Raw genomic sequence first — 15,939 nt, forward strand, 5'->3', positions numbered from 1 at the left:
GAGGTGTGGTCATTTCCCCCGAGGAGTGATTTCTCAGTTTCTGTCTCTCTGGCAAGCGCTATATAGCAAAAATCTCTTTAAAAAAAAAAAAAAAAAAAAAAAAATAGGGCAGTTACTCGTGCTCGGTTTCTGTGAGTAACGCTGTTATTTTAATGTCCACTGTTACTGCATTTGTAAATCTTCCTTTAAAAATAAGAATTAAATATTATCTGGATAGTAATATGTCCAAGATCCCGAGAGGAGAATGGTAGAGAAGGGATTGCGGCGTGGCCATCCCCCTCCAGAGGGTGATTTCTCGCTTTCTGTCTCTCTGTCTCTCTCTCTCTGGCGAGTGCACATGCCCTATAACAAAAATTTCTCTAAAAAAGGAATAAAAGATAACACACCAGGTGCATATGCATACATGCCTGCAATCCCAACAAGACGGGAAAGTGGAGAAGGGATGGCGAAGTGACCGTGCCCTGTTGCGGGGGGGGGTGCATCCTCCCTCTCTTCCTCTCTTTGTCTCTGTCTGACAAGCTCAAGCTCCCCCTGAGAAAACGAAAATCAGAAAAACCTGAATATTTCACCGATCTCTGAATATCTCCGTTTTCTCTGGCTGCTCACTAAAGAGGAGTTTTCATCACATCCTACTGCAATATTTCGCCTGCCAGTGTGCCCTGTCCCATGTTAACGAAATATTTTATTTATAAATTTATTTCTAATTTATATCCTAGCAGCTTTCAGAAGAGATCAGAAGTGGCGACAGGTATTAATAACCCCTAATATGGAACCTACCTATTAACCCTGGGATTGGTATGCAGGCCAAGGAGGCAGCTGCTCCAGCCTCCCCAAGCCTTCATTTCACAGTCACGCTCAGCCACAGCCATGGAGGCCCTAAACGAGTCCTTACCAGGCATCGATCCTGCACGGTGAAGAAAGTTAATGAAGGTAATTGCCGTCACAAGAAGCAATACTTTCTGTCCTTTTGACTTTGCTCCTGAAAGGAATTTTTTTTTCTTTGAGAAGTCTTTTTTTTTTTTTCTGCTATAGGGCGCGTGTGCTCGCCAGACAGACAGAGAGAGACATAGAGATGGAAAGCGAGAAATCACCCCCCAGGGCAGATGGTCACACCGCAATCCCTTCTCCTCCATTCTCCTCTCTGGATCTTGGGCACGCACGCACACGCACACGCGCCTGGCGTGAGTTCTAAGCCACTGGATCCGGGACGTGAACCGCGGTCGACTACGTGGGAGTCCAGCGACATAGCCATTATGCTAACTGCTGGTTCCCCTGAAAGGAATTTTTGCCTGAATGTGAAAGATCTGACTTCCTGGAAATTTTAATCTTTTTTTTTTTTTTAAGTTTATCTTATTTGTTTATTGAGAGAGAGGGGCAGGTACCTCTGACAGGTCTCACCACACCTCAGTCCTCCCTTCCAGCCTCCCTCTCAGCCAGGATGGTAGGCTCACATGGACGGGCCTGGCATGTTTGGGTGGACTTGCGATCCAAACCGAGCCTTCACACAGTTCCAGCAGTGCCCCACTGCTCACGACATGCCGTCTTCATGATTGTGGGTTTAGACGTGCCTCTCTCTTGGTCTGGGTAGTTGTATGGGAAAGCAGAGGATGGTGATTTTGTCTACAAAAGCACTACCTGAGAGTTCTTTTCTTTTTTAAAGAGAATTGCTCTAGGGTACATGTGCTCACCAGAGAGAAAGAGAGAAGCAAAGAGACAGAAAGTGAGAAATCACCTCCCAAGGGGGATGGCCACACTGCAATCCCTTTCCCATTCTCCACAGGATTTTGAGCACACACTCACATGTACCCGGCATGAGTTTTAAGCCACCAGGTCCAGGACTTGAACCACGGTCGACTACATGGGAGTCCAGTAACATAGCCATTACGCCATCTGCTGGTTCTTGGCTCTGAGCTTCAGGAGCTCAAAAAGACCATGTCCACGACAGTGACCTAACTGGTAGGGGCCACCTCCCACCCTGCCCATCCGTGTGGATGCAGTAGCAGCGACCAATGCTGCATCTCATCAGAGGGTTTCAGAGGGACCACACGTGTGTTTTAGAACACTAATGAGGTCCATGGAAACAGACACGGTCACCTAGAAACAGCAGGAGTCAGAGGCAATGTGTCATCTCATCTAGGCAGGAGGGAAATGAGAAAAGAGACGAAGCAGCCAAGGTCCGTGGGGCATCAGCGAGGCCCGCCAGCAGCATGGTGGCAGCGGGGTGACTGAGCGAGGGGCCTGCGTGCAGCCCGCATCCAGGCGTGGGCTCCTGGCGGAGATGCAGAGCCCAGGAGCTCCGAGCTGCCACGGTTCTGCAGGCTGCACGGAAGTGACATCTGCTCTGGTGGAGACACGCGATCTGATTGAGAGAAGCTTCTGCCCCTATGCGCAGGCAGTGAGCAGACCGCCCATGACCAGGAATGACAACAGTGAAACGTGCAAAGCCCAGCTCCACCCCGCAGCCCGAGGGGCCCCCTGGCTCAGAATGGCAAAGCTCCTGGGACCCTCATTACTCAATGACACATGGCACCTACATTGCACAGTGGGCATCTCCCCCTTCAAGGTCAACTTCCCACCAGGACTGAAAGCTCCCAGAGGACAGAGGCTGTCAGACTCCGGGGCCTGGAGCACAGTAGGTCTCGAAGGCAGATGGAAAGGAGAGGAGCAGAGGAAGACTCACCTGCTTTCAGAGAAGCAGTGTGTTTAGCTGTCAGGAAAGTCATGCCACTTTTTTTTGCATAGAAAAATACGTCACGACTTTCCTGATGACCTAACAGACCTGTGAGTAGGACAAAGAGCCACAGAGTAGGCACTCAAACAGAAGAGGCTCCCCAGCTTTCTTGGCCCAGGCCAGGCCAGCCCCTTGGTCACTTACATCTTTGAGGTCCTGGGGCTGTGGAAGAGAGGGCTAGTGGGTGGTGGAAAGAGTTCTAGGGCCTGCCCTGTAGCCTGGAAGTTAGGGGAGCCCAATTCCACAAGGCCACCTGCAGGTCAAACCAAGCCTGGTAGCTTGAAAAACACTGGATGTACATGCGTGCCTGCCTCACATTGCAACGGGATGGAGAAATGAGAGGGGGTTATGGCATGAACATGCCCTGTTACAAAGCACTTTCTTCTCTCTCCCTCTCTTTCTTTTTGATGAGTGTACATACTGTCTGGCAATTAAAAAGAGAAAGAAGGCCAGCTAGTGACATGGTGGTTAAGGTGGCTAGATCCTACATGGCCAACTGCATGGTTCAAGTCCTGGACCCAATGGCTTAAGAAACACACCAGGTCTGTGTGCATGCATGCCCATAATCCTGAAAGGGTGGAGAGATGGAATGGAAGGGACTGCAATGTGATCATTCCCCATGGGGTGCATTCTTGATTTTCTTCTCTCTCTCTGTCTCTCTGTCTCTTTCCAGCAAGTATACACACTCTCTGTCAAATTTTAAAAAATAAATAAATATAAAAGAATAAAAAAAAAAACGAGACCAGCAGTTGGCATAATGGCTATGTCGTTAGTCTCCCGTGTAGTTGACCGTGGTTTGAGTCCTGGACCCGGTGACTTAAACTCAACGCCGACCATGTGTGCGTGCGTGCCCAAGATCCCGAGAGGAGAATGGAGAAGGGATTACAGCGTGGCCATCCCCCCTGAGGGTGATTTCTCGCTTTCTATCTCTGTCTCTGTCTTTCTGGTGAGTGCACGTGCCCTATAGCAAAAAATCCCTCCCCCCAAAAATATAAATAAATAAAATAAAAATAAAGCAGATGATCTTCCATCCTGTTGGCTAACCAGCCCAGCAAGAATTATTGTGGTTCTAGACAACCTACAGGGTCACCCTGAGGAGTAGATTTGACTCCTCAAGATAAAGCCCATTCCCTTACCCCAACGTTGATGTCACCGTTCCTTTTGTCGCAGGCTGTGCAACCTAATCTAAACCTGATCACAAAGCTAAGAGGATTTAAGCCGCAAAACTTTTTCTTAGAAAAGTAGCTTTGTAAAACCACATACATGCCTGAATGGTAAACATATGAAAGCTTTAACCAGTGGGTGGGTATGAGGACAAGGCACAAAGACAAGGCCACCAACTCTTGTGACTTCAGACCTTTCTGTTTAGGCCTCCCTGTGTCTTTTGTATCTAAAGGAAACAAGGCTCTGAAGATTAATTGGTACATTTCCAGATTGCTTTTGCAAGGTTTCTGACACTTTCAGATACTCTGCTCACACCCAGATGGCTCGCCATGGCCGTTTTGTTCAAATAAGATACAAACTATGCAGAACCACCTTCTCTGGCTCCCTTTGCAGGAGAGCACAGCGTGTGAACCCAGTGGCCCGTAGGCCACGCCCACTGCCTAGGGTCCGGGCTTCTCTGGCTCCTCCAGATCATGTCACAGCACCGTGTTCTCAGGGATTAGCAGCACAAGCTCCCTGAACGATGGTTCAAATCAATGCGCAGGCATCCGTTTTAATGAGCTGAGAGTGGGATAATACCATAGGTTTTGCAAGCTGCAGCTTCGCTTCAATTACCCCCCTCTGCAAATTTAAAATCAACCAGTGCTTCAGACAAAGGGGAATTTCATCAAATTCCTAGAACGATGACATGGTAGGTATATGCCTACAGACCGGGATGTGCTAACGTGGGTTTGTATCACACAAGCAGGTATCCATCAAAATTGATGTAACCATGGCGAAGCTGTCAAATGAGGGCTTCTGATGGGAAGAGCTGTGAAAGCACAAAGTGCTGGTGGATGCTAATGCTTTGTCACTGCTGGGAGAGCTGGGAGCCCTGCGGAGTGGGCGTGGATGTCCCTGCACTGGAGGGTTTACTCCTCGCTCACCCAGGCCAGCACGCCTGCAGTGTTGTCATCTGGCCACACAGCTTCTTCTTTGGTGAAGGAAGGGGGGGAGAACATCTTCAAGATCTCTCCGTGGAACCCAGATTCAGTTCAGCACGCATTCTCAGAGGCCTGCCAGCCACTGTGTAAGAGGTATAGAGCTGGGGTCTCAGGACATGGTCGCTGCCACCCGAGAGCTCACAAACTCCTAACTGCAATAACCAGGATGTACAGCACAGAGGCAAAGGGGGCTGATTTCAGCCGGGGCGTATGTGAGGCGGTTTGCAGAGTCCTGGATAAGCAGCGCTCCCTAGAGTAGGCCTGGGGTGTGACGGTATAGTCCAAACTTAAGTAGAGGCAGGAACACCCAGGGCTTGGGTTGCTGCAGCCTGCTGTGTGCAGTGCTGGCCCGGGAGGGGCAGAGTGGGAAAGACTCTGGGTGCCTCGCCTATCCAGAGTCAGATGTGATAGACACCTGATGGCTTTTCAGAAAAGGAGTGGTTAGATCAGTGATCTGAAAGGCAATTGGCTGGGACCAGCAGATGGCAAAGTGGTTACATTGCTGGACTCCCACGTAATCAACCAAGGTTCAAGTCCCAAACCTGGCGACTTAAAACTCACGCCAGGCATATGTGTATGCGTGCCCAAGATCCTAAGAAAATGGAGAAGTGCGGCCATCCCCCTGGGAGGGTGATGTCTTGTTTTCTGTCTCTCTGCCTCTCCAGCGAGCACAGGTGCCCTATAGCAAAAATCTCTCTTAAAAAAAAAAAAAAAGAAAGAAAGAAAGAAAAAGAGAAAGGCAACCGATTGTGATTCGTAGGATGACCTGGAAGAGAGACAATGAAATCAGCACAAGGTTCATGAGTCTTAGGAGGATTTCTAGGCTGGCCCCATGGCTTAGTGGTTAAGGGAGCAAGATCCCACTATGGCCTCCTATGGTTTAAACACCAATCCTGGAGGCTTAAAAACTATGTTGAGGGGCCAACAGATGGCATAGTGGTTACACCACTGGACTCCCACATGGCCAACCATGGTTCAAGTTCCAGATCCAGTGGCTTGAAAACCATGTCTGGTGTAAGTGCATACGTGCCCAAGATCCCAGGAGAATGGAGAAGGGATTGTGGTGTGGCCATCTGCCCTGAAGACTGATTTCTCACTTGCCCTCTCACTGTTTCTTCTGTCTCCCTCTCCAGTGAGTGCATGTGCCCTAAGGCAAAAATCCCTTTTTAAAAAACAACTACATTGAACATATGTGCATGTATGGCCCAAATCCTGACAGGATAGAGAAACAGAAATGAGATGTGACCACACCCCATGGGGGGTGCTTTCTCCCTCTCCTTTCTGTCTCTCTCTGGTGAGCATTACACCTTCTGGTAACAAAAAAGGAGAGAGAGAGAGAAAAATCAATTCCCATTAATTAGGGAATCCATTTGCTAGAACACCAGCATGAAACTCGAACACAGTTCATTTCAGATCCAGGGCTCTCTGGCTGCTTAGGACCCTCCGTGGGGTGTTCAGCTGTTCAAGTTTAAACAAGTCAAGTGCAGACAACTCCCCACCCAGCGCTCCCTAGGCTAACCCAGCTATCTGACTTCACGTTCGCTCTGCACTCCAAAATGGATCTTCCACCTTGCGGTTTTGATGAAAGGAAGCGTTTTATCAATTAAGTTTCAGGCGTTCATGCCAATGCCAGCCACCCTCAGGAGAGGGCTTCGAAGGGCACCAATGTGGCACGGAAACACCCAGAAGGGACGGTCTGCATTTTCCTCCTATGGGCCCCGATACTTCATCTAGAGCAGATAGCTCCAGGAGAGCTCCAAATTCATTTGCTTTACATGCAAACAAGTGTTTTCTTTCTAAAATCCAGAGGCTTATATCAGTTCAGCTCAAAGGCGACCGGGTACTGAGCTTTAAAATGGACTTGCTGTAATGAAAACGAATTATAAATTGTCCTTATGAAAGGCTGAGTGTCCTACCTACTCACATTCACAAACTGGAAGCAGTCTCTTTAAGCTCGATTTATGGTGCCGTATTAATGGGATGTTAAAAATAAAGTAGCCAGGCCACACAAAGCAATCTGTGACCTGCTAATGCTTCTCAAAATCACATCATGGCAGATGCAAAGAATTATTCCCCCAACAAGAACAGGATCCTGACTCAGGGCAATTTTCTGCATAGCCAGCATTTTTGGGTTTTGTGCTTTGTTTGTTTGTTTGTTTGTTTGTTTGTTTGTTTGTTTGTTTGTTTGTTTGTTTGTTTGTTTGTTTGTTTGTTTGTTTGTTTGTTTGTTTGTTTGTTTGTTTGTTTGTTTGTTTGTTTGTTTGTTTGTTTGTTTGTTTGTTTGTTTGTTTGTTTGTTTGTTTTTTGGTAGATGAATTAATGCCTGTCACACACAACTGTGAACTGCATTATTATACCTACATAATATATTGATATAAACTAGGTTTAGGAGTTCTCAAATTCTGGGACACACAAAGCCCAGCATTACCTAGTAAGTGACTTGTTAAGAATAATTTGTGGTAATTTTTTTTCATTCATAAGACCCACATTGAATGACAAATTGAAAGGGTTCATTTTCTTTAAACTTTCAGGTAACACTTTAAACATTTAGGTTTTTGTTACTGCTAAAGTTTGGGGATTTAAGTAAAGTCATAAGTTTCTGGAAACTGAAGTTATAACTTCACAAATTAAAACTGAGTTTATTTTATTATTTAGTATTATGAATAAACTCAAAGTGCTATGCTTAATTTTGGTCAGCCCTCTGGTCTTTGAACTGAAAGGAGGGGCCAGCAGATGGCATAATGGTTACGTCGCTGGACTCCCATGTAGTCGACTGAGGTTCGAGTCCTGGGCCCGGCAGCATAAAACTCACTCTGGGCGCATGTGCATGCATACCCCAGAGCCCAAGAATGGAGAAAGGATTGTGGCATGGCCAATCACCACTCCCCCCAGGGGGTATGATTTCTTGCTTTCCCTCTCTGTCTCCCTATAGCAAAAATCTAAAAAACAAAGAAGTAAAAGGAGGCAGAGAATCATAGTTCACACATAATAAATCAATCTCCAAATTATTAAAAAGGCATTTTATTATAAATACATTTTAGTTGTAGCAGTAAAATACATTTTGTGTTACCATGAATCTTTTAAAACAAAAGAACTTCACTTAGACAATGATCATACTGTAGGAACTGTAGACCCCCAAGTTGAAAACTTGTTCTAAGAAACCAATGTAGCTAAAGTAATTCCAAAACTAAGTTAGAAAAGAAGAGACGAAGACAAAGAAAGAAAAGTATAAACCCTACAGAGTGGCTTTGGGGTTATTTTATAGTACACAGTCATTTTTACTTTTAAGGATAAACTCTTTAGGTATTAGAGCCTCTTAAATGAGGTATCATTGACTGCAAAAAAAAAAAATTATTTTGCTATAATTGCCCCATAAATTATGCTTAACTAGATGGCTGCACAATTGAGATTCAGAGAGATGGAAAAGAACCACTTCAGTTTCTTACAGCCTCCCTGTGGAAGACTTTCCAAGATAAGGCCCAGTACGATTTTGCTACGTAACAGATCCTGTAAGTTCGCTGAACAAGTTTAGGTAAGAGTTGTATTGTTGAAGCATTGAAAAAAATCCTGTGTTACTATAACAGGACCCTTTAATAAAATGCAAAACTCATCACCTTTATAATTTAGAGGAGAAGTGTTTTAACCACCGTCTTTGCCCAGGATACAACTACTACATATAACAAGTACCTTCGTAGGTTTCAAAAAAGTCAGGTAGATGACTGGCACAGGAATCAGGTACAGTATGGTGTCACGTACACGCATTTGTGGGAAGCAGACAGGACCCTTGCTCTGTATGGGGTGGGAGTGGGTGGGCGAGAAACATCTCAGGTGTAACCGACACTCTGAGACTTTAACCTGGACAGAAGAGCCCTCTGACCTACAGAGAGGTATGAAGAGGTCCCCGCAGAGAGGGTATCGCGCAAAGCGAAGTGTAAATAAAGCAAAGCTTCCTCTGAGTGGGGACTGCATAAAGGAACCTGGGCCGAACACACACGGTCATCACCAAAGGTCCGCCAGCCTTTTAGGTAGTACTGGGTCTTAAGGATCCCAAAGCTGTGCGTTCCGTGGCGGTTCTCATGTGTACTGAACACCTAAGGTGCTCTATATTCGATGACCTTAAAAATATTTTTTTTTTCCTTTCTAGTATCTCAGTAAATTCAAAACCAAACTAAAAGCCAGAAGCAGAGCCCAATGCTCCCCATGGTGCAGTCAGGATAAATAGCAAAACAAGAACAACGATACATAAATTTGAAGATACCCAAAGATCTATCAGGTTTGTTATATTATAGGCAGTTTCTTTCTCAGAAATAACTTGCTCATACATGTGCACTTATGACTTAGGAATAATTCATGCTGTGTAGGTGGTAGACTCTCCTAGACTGTTTTGCAAACATATAGATTTTTTTTTTTAAAGGTAGCAAAGTAATTGGAGACAATGATTTCTTCTCTGTTGTATACAACACTTCAGGCTCTCCCTAACACCTGCTGGCTTAGAAGAGCATCCAAAATAACTTTGTTAACCTGAGAAACACATAATTTGAAAAGCAAATCCTTTACCCTCACCACTCCCTCTCCCCACCCCACCCCACTCCCTCCCCCCCAAAAAAACACCATAAAATCTACAGAATACATTTGGGGATTATATATTGTTTTCGATGCTCCATGTCACTGCCATCTTAGGGCTGGGACTCCTGTACCTAGTGTCTCGATAAATACAAGGTGCATTCTCGTGACATTCTGATGGCTTCTTTCCACCATTCTCATCTCCATGCATACGGATCATCAAGACTGACTCTAAGCACACCAAACAAATGCACAGCTTCCAGGCCAAAGCCCAGGCAGCGGAGTACACAAAACCAAATTCACCCTAGAAACCAAAGAGTTCCTTCACCCCCGGGTGGAAGAGCAGTCCAGAACCCACAGGGTGTGGGGGAGGGCGGCACAGCAACCCAAAGGCCTCAACCTTCCCTCTGGATCTTTCTCCATGAATGTTCACTCATGGCATCAGAATTCTACACGTCTCAAGAGATGAGGTGTTTTTTTTTTTTTTTTCTTTTTTCTCCATATTGAGTAAATAAAACCCGTGGTTGGAAAGACCTTCAGTCTGTCTCTAGACCAGCAATTCTCCAGGTGCGGTTTCTGGGCCAGTGGCATCAGCACTGTCTGGACACAAATGCAAATATTCAGCTGCAGCCCAGAATCAGACCCTCTCGGGTCGGGGTCCAGTAATCGGTATTTTAACAAGACCTCGAGGTAATTCTGACGCCAGCTCAAGTTTGAGAACCACCGCCCATTCTGTTTTCAATTCTAAACCCTTACAACAGGACGGACGTCTAAACAGATCTATGGGGTGACTTCTACTCTGTTCAAACCTCTGTCATTTGCCACCCTCTCCCCTTCTCAAACATTATAAAAAGTATTAATAAAAACAATCATGTCATAAAATCAAAAAACTTTTAAAAAGGTAATATTGATTTCCCCTCCCATACATAGTTCGAAGGCAGGCAATCACATGCTAGTATGCAAAATAAAATACAGAAGAGACCTCGTCTATGAGGTAGAAATAGCTAAGAAGACTCCCCAAGAACATAATGAAAATTTCATAATATTGTTTAATGAACTCATAGAATTATATAAAACTTACTATGCTTTATGCTTAATATTTGTATCAAAATAAAATCTCTCTGTTGAACAAATTGCAAATAAAGTCTGGTCTAATACTCTTGATTACTGAAACTATAAGTATATGAACTTCTCTGGGTTTTCTTAACACTCCAGTTTGAGAAGCTTTCAACTACCTCTGTATAACTGGGTTTGGGTTATAACCACAGTTCCCATTTCTAAGTCTAGATTCTTCTATTAGGTACCTCCCTTCAAAAAAACATTTTAGAAACTCTGGTGACTATTTCATTAAAGTTCATACCAAAGTAGATACTTTTAACCAGTTCCAAAAAATGGAAACGTTCCATTAAAACGGTTTTTAAATCTTTGAAATCTGAAGGTCTAATTTAAAGTAACAACATAATGCCATTTTCTGCATGCGATTTGTAAGAACGTTATACGGAAGGTTCACTTCCTTGCAACGACAGTCTTGAAACTGCTAATTAAGCAGGTGTGAAAGCAGTAAATGTGACGGCAGCAGCTTCACAGTAAAGTCTCAGCAATAAATGTCCAACCGCAAGGGGACAGGAAATGTGAGCAGCCTGTATCCTCATGAGCACTTCGCAGACCAGCATGCCACTTACTCTCTGGAGGACTCTCTCTACAATAGGTGATGGACACTAAGTGGTCATTTGAACAGTAGACCTAGCCAGAACGGTACCCACTTTTTCTCATTTCTAGGTGGTCTGCATGTGGATCAGACGGCAAGGAGGACCAATCAGATCCATGAAGACATTTACCTTGAAGATGGAGGAAGACATAGACAGTGGTGTGGAAACGGAAGATTTTCATGTGTTAAGAGGGCAGATGGTAAGAAATGATGTCTGGTAAATCATAAAAGAGAAATTACTACCTCTAAGGAGCTAGGGGAAAAAAAGGATGGCTAGGCTAAGTAACATTTAAAGCAGCAATTTGTATCTTTTGATACATTTAAAGTTTTAACCTTCTGTTTTTATAGACTTTTACTGGAATTCCCTTTTTAAAATCAACTCCACTATGAAAAATGCTCGACCAGGTGTCTCTTTTTAAGCAACTATTGATATATTTCAGTAAATCTAATTTTCTTAATGACAACAGTTGAAATACTAAAATTTATCTTGTAATTGTTTTTCATACCCTGACTCTTAGCCAAGGTGGTTAGAAATACATTCTTTTATAACTTTGCTTTTGCGATAAAAAACATTAAGCATATAAAACCATCTACACTAGAGCAACACGACACTAAATATTTTCTCAAAGTCAGGAAATTCAGATAGCTTTCTCAGCAACTTCAATGCCTCCGTAACAAGGAAACTATTCTCACAAATAGGTCTTGGCGATCACTGTGTTTAATTAGGTAATGCCTATTCGGTGGGAATTCTGCTTATTTTACTTATTCTGCCATTCTCTGAACTGAAAAGACCACTGATGTTTACTTATACTGAACCTGAACTTATTCTACAATCTCTGATTGAAAAAACAAACCGACACATAAAGCAGTTTGTTATGTTATGTATATAAAATTACCTGGACAAAAGGCAGACCTGTGAGCAAAGGAAACTTAAGGTCAACTGGTCAGTAATTAACTCCAGATTCATCAAACACAAAGCTGTCCTCTAACGATTTGGCAAAGGTATACCAAAACGACAGCCAAAACGCCTTTTAAAAACACCAGAAAACATCCATATTACACTGAATGAGGTCCTTCAAATCTTAATAAAAATTATTTTTTAGATGAGGGAAAAAAATGCAGCATGAGTGCTATACAAACTCTATCACCCAGAAGATTTTTTAAAATTAAAAAAAAGAAAAATAAACCTCAAGTAGCACTGAAATTAAAAGTGAAATGAATAAAAAATAGTCTGTCACGAAGAAGGAAACTTCAGAGTGATATTAAGAACAAAGAAGTAGAAAGACGACATGAAAAATAAACCTCAGGAAAAAAATAATCTCTACTGGAAATAAAAGGAAGTTAGTAATACTTGGTATGAGAGCTATCGTCAAGTTTTCTAAAAATAATATACACACGCACGTGTATTTATAGTTTACACATGTGTGTATATATTTTCATACATACATATATATGTTCCATCTGAGCTCTAAGGTTGAAAATAAGTTATGTTTCACAAGTCTCATTTATAGGTACTTGCTAATTCTACCTAAGTAATTACCAAAGGGCACCTGCTGTAGTCAGAAGCCCTGCCTCATTTCAATGGAAACTTGGCAATGATTCTTACAGTAAGACTTGCTCAAAATCGTTGTAAGATACTATGCATAAATAACAGGTTCTTTCAAGCGTGGAAAGATGACAATTAAGAAATGCTGAGAAAGAGTATAAGCTTGTTAGAGGTTAAAAGAAGCCTTCCAGCCAGAATCCAGAAAGAGTTATCAGATGGAAACCACACTCCACCCCTTGACTGGCTGGAAAAACAACAAGGAAACGAGGAACACTTAGACGCTATGGCAGAGCAGTGGACTAGTAAGTAGCTACTATTTCTAGTTTTTTTTTTAGAAATAACTGCTTCGAATGAGGATGTCCTGACAACTTCACAGCATCCTTACCCAAAGCTTCCATCATCAATACACTTACAGGAGGTGGTGGGGTGTGCAGATTACTTTCTTAACTAAATATAAATAGAAATAATTTAAAAAACTGCTATTTTCTTTTAAAGGTTCAAGTATGGAAAGAGAAAGTCGGGTGACAAGGGGTTAACCGAAAGCCCCTGAAAGACACTATAATTCTGTCTTCATATTATCAAAACGCTCTTGAACATGTGTCTAGCTGGTGTTCTAGTCCTGCATATATGGGGGAGAAGAGATCATCGTCGATGAGAAAATTATTTTTCACAGATATCCTCACATCGAGGAGACCCAATTTTCACCTGGACTACGTCTTGAGTTCGGTCGTAAGGCTGGACACACATAGGTATATGGCAAGCATTTTTCCTTTCCTTCTGACTAAAGCAGGCTGAGCGCCATCGGCCATGGTGAGAGGCGGTGATCGGACACGGCGCAGAGAAAGCGAAGTGCTGTGGCCTGCTGGCTCAGTTTTCCAACTGTGATTTATACGAACCACGAACACGTCTGCAGTCTGCAGGCCTGCGTCTGCCACCTCACGGGAGCCCACAGCCTGTGGCAGGAAGCCACGCACAAGCGGGGTACACGCGGAGCAGGGGGAAGGGGATCTAAGAGGCGCGCTCCATTTGTGCCCTGGCTTCTCACCTTTACCCTAAGGCACCGTCCAGCCCAGACTGTCTGCGCCTTACAGGGGGCGGGGCCGGCGCACGTACACTAAACTCCAGCCATGTGCGAAATGGAAGTAGTGTTTCTTCATCCTTGCCACTTCCAGTCTGGTTTCCAAAATGTACTGTGGATACAGGATGGCCTGTCAAAAGTAGTAGTCTTCTAAAAAAAACATTTTGAATAGATCATCGGGAAGGCTGGGTTCATGTGAAAGGTTCCTCAGCCTTGTCTTACTAAAATGGTTTTTTTAAATGTTAGATAGTAGTTTCCAGATCTCTCTGAAACAGAAAAGTAGAACTACTAGATTGGGAAAATAATGACATGCATGACTTCAACTGTGTGACAAGATCGCAAGTTTTTAAGAGGGTAAACATTTTCCTTTGGTTTTTTACCAAAGTTCATTCAAAACAATTGTTAGACTGTAGACTATTTAAGATAGCTATTTAAATTTTCTATTTTTGTACAAGTTCAATAGGAGTATTTTAGAAGAATCGAAAGACATGAAAAACAAGGGTAGTTTTCTGCCCCAGATTTTGATGAATTTTGATATATTTTTGACAAACACTATATTTCTTCTTTAGTGATGTTCCTCAAACAAAAGAGCTAGCAAAATATTTGAATTGCCATGTATAATGTCACATTTTAATGTAAACATCAAATAAGGTACCAAAATTTTTACTGGAGGAAAATAAAAAAACAAACCTTAAAGCGGCACAATTCTTTATACCACTGGAGAAGTGGGGAAAACCAGGTTACAAACATTTACACATGCATAGTGAGAAAAAAAGGATTTTACTAAATTCACTCATTTTTAAAATAGTTATCAAGTCTACTAAGCACCAACAATCCTAAAAATTTTTCAGCTTCATGATTTGTTTAAAAAAAAAACACACACTATCAAATTAACATTAAAAACAACTCGAAGTGTAGCTTGTCAAAAAAAAAAAAAACTAAGTATGCCACTGTTTTTTTTTTTTTCGTGTTTCAAAAAACAGCGGCATACGAAATACACCTGCAAAGAATGCCTTTAACTCTATCCTACGGCGGATGGAGATCACACAGCACATCATACAGAGTCTGAAACTATAAAAGTTTTACAATGCAGCATCCTGTCACAAAAAAAAAGGTGATAAAACTTAAAAGTATTTAGAAGATGCTGCCCCTTTATTTTAAAAAATTTTAAATGAATTTAAGCAAAAATAACATACATTTGTACATCAACTGGCCATTTCTGGTACAGAAACCCAGCATATGGTAATATTATTGAATAAATGTAAATGCTACTTACAAGGTTTTTTTTTAAATACATTTTAGACAAACTTTTTTCTTTTCTTTTTTTTTTATAGTTGCACAATTAACCTCTTAGCTGCTAGCTTGATGCAAACATATGTGACAATACACAAATTTAAAAATATTTTTTATTCTACATAAAAGCTGTCAAAATTCTGACTCACATCAAAAATGCAAAATAATGGAATATACTTTTAGAAAATTAGTTGCAAGTCTAGCAGCAAAGCAATTAAGTGGAACATATTTAATAGTAAAACAAAGGGAACTGTGCATCTATAGATGAAGTCCAGCTATCTTAATTCTACTGATACAAATTAAAACATTCTCCCTTGAGGAAAAAAAAAAAGTGATTATTTAAAATAGGAGTAAAAGCCGTTGCTGCCCGATGAACTACCCAGGCTGAGCTCCTGGAACAGAGACAGAGGGTCGCTACTCTTCTTGGCCTGCTCGGGCGGGGGCCTGGGCTTGGGAGGGGCCCGCAGGGCGCTGGCGTACGACATGGCGGGTTTACTGGCTCCCGAGCTCTGCTGGCTGCTGTTGTTGGCCGACTCTGCAATCTGCTTGTTGGGCATGAGGGGTGGGAACTGGCCGAGATGCTGCAGCACGTTATAGTTGAAGGAACTGGAGACCTCGAGGTTTTCAGACTTCAGTTGATCCTCAGGGGGTTTGACAGTCTTGGGCGGAGCTGAAGGCAGAGGAGTGACACCGGTATCAGAACCAACCCTGCCACGTTCATGCATCACAGTAACCCAATGTGTCCCAAATGGTTCTTGTCTGGAGGAACTCAGCGACAGCACGGCCACAAGGATGGACAACTCCTGACACGGAATGGTGAAATGACAGCAGTCTAACCAAACATGCCCGTGTTATTAACACACAGGGCAACCA

At 43.0% G+C, this 15,939-nt stretch overlaps 1 protein-coding gene and 1 long non-coding RNA gene across 6 annotated transcripts in view; one reads left to right on the plus strand and one right to left on the minus strand.

Moving 5' to 3' along the window:
• The first annotated feature begins 7,899 nt into the window (after window positions 1-7,899).
• On the plus strand, window positions 7,900-14,515 carry LOC114007520 (uncharacterized). The gene is made up of 2 exons (XR_003549129.1): window positions 7,900-12,997; window positions 13,191-14,515. It is a non-coding gene; the product is annotated as an uncharacterized LOC114007520 (long non-coding RNA).
• A 184-nt stretch (window positions 14,516-14,699) lies between these two features.
• The window catches only part of HELZ (helicase with zinc finger), a 206,108-nt gene continuing 204,868 nt past the window's right edge, over window positions 14,700-15,939 (minus strand). For all 5 annotated transcript variants that reach the window (XM_006146767.3, XM_027771163.1, XM_027771161.1 and 2 more), the window contains one exon: window positions 14,700-15,736. In XM_006146767.3, coding sequence (XP_006146829.1) covers window positions 15,402-15,736 — 335 coding nt within the window. In that variant the 3' untranslated portion in view covers window positions 14,700-15,401. The remainder of the gene's footprint in view (window positions 15,737-15,939) is intronic.

Source organism: Tupaia chinensis, unplaced genomic scaffold, assembly GCF_000334495.1.
Source record: "Tupaia chinensis unplaced genomic scaffold, TupChi_1.0 Scaffold000187_1, whole genome shotgun sequence".
NCBI classification, from domain to species: Eukaryota; Metazoa; Chordata; class Mammalia; order Scandentia; family Tupaiidae; genus Tupaia; species Tupaia belangeri.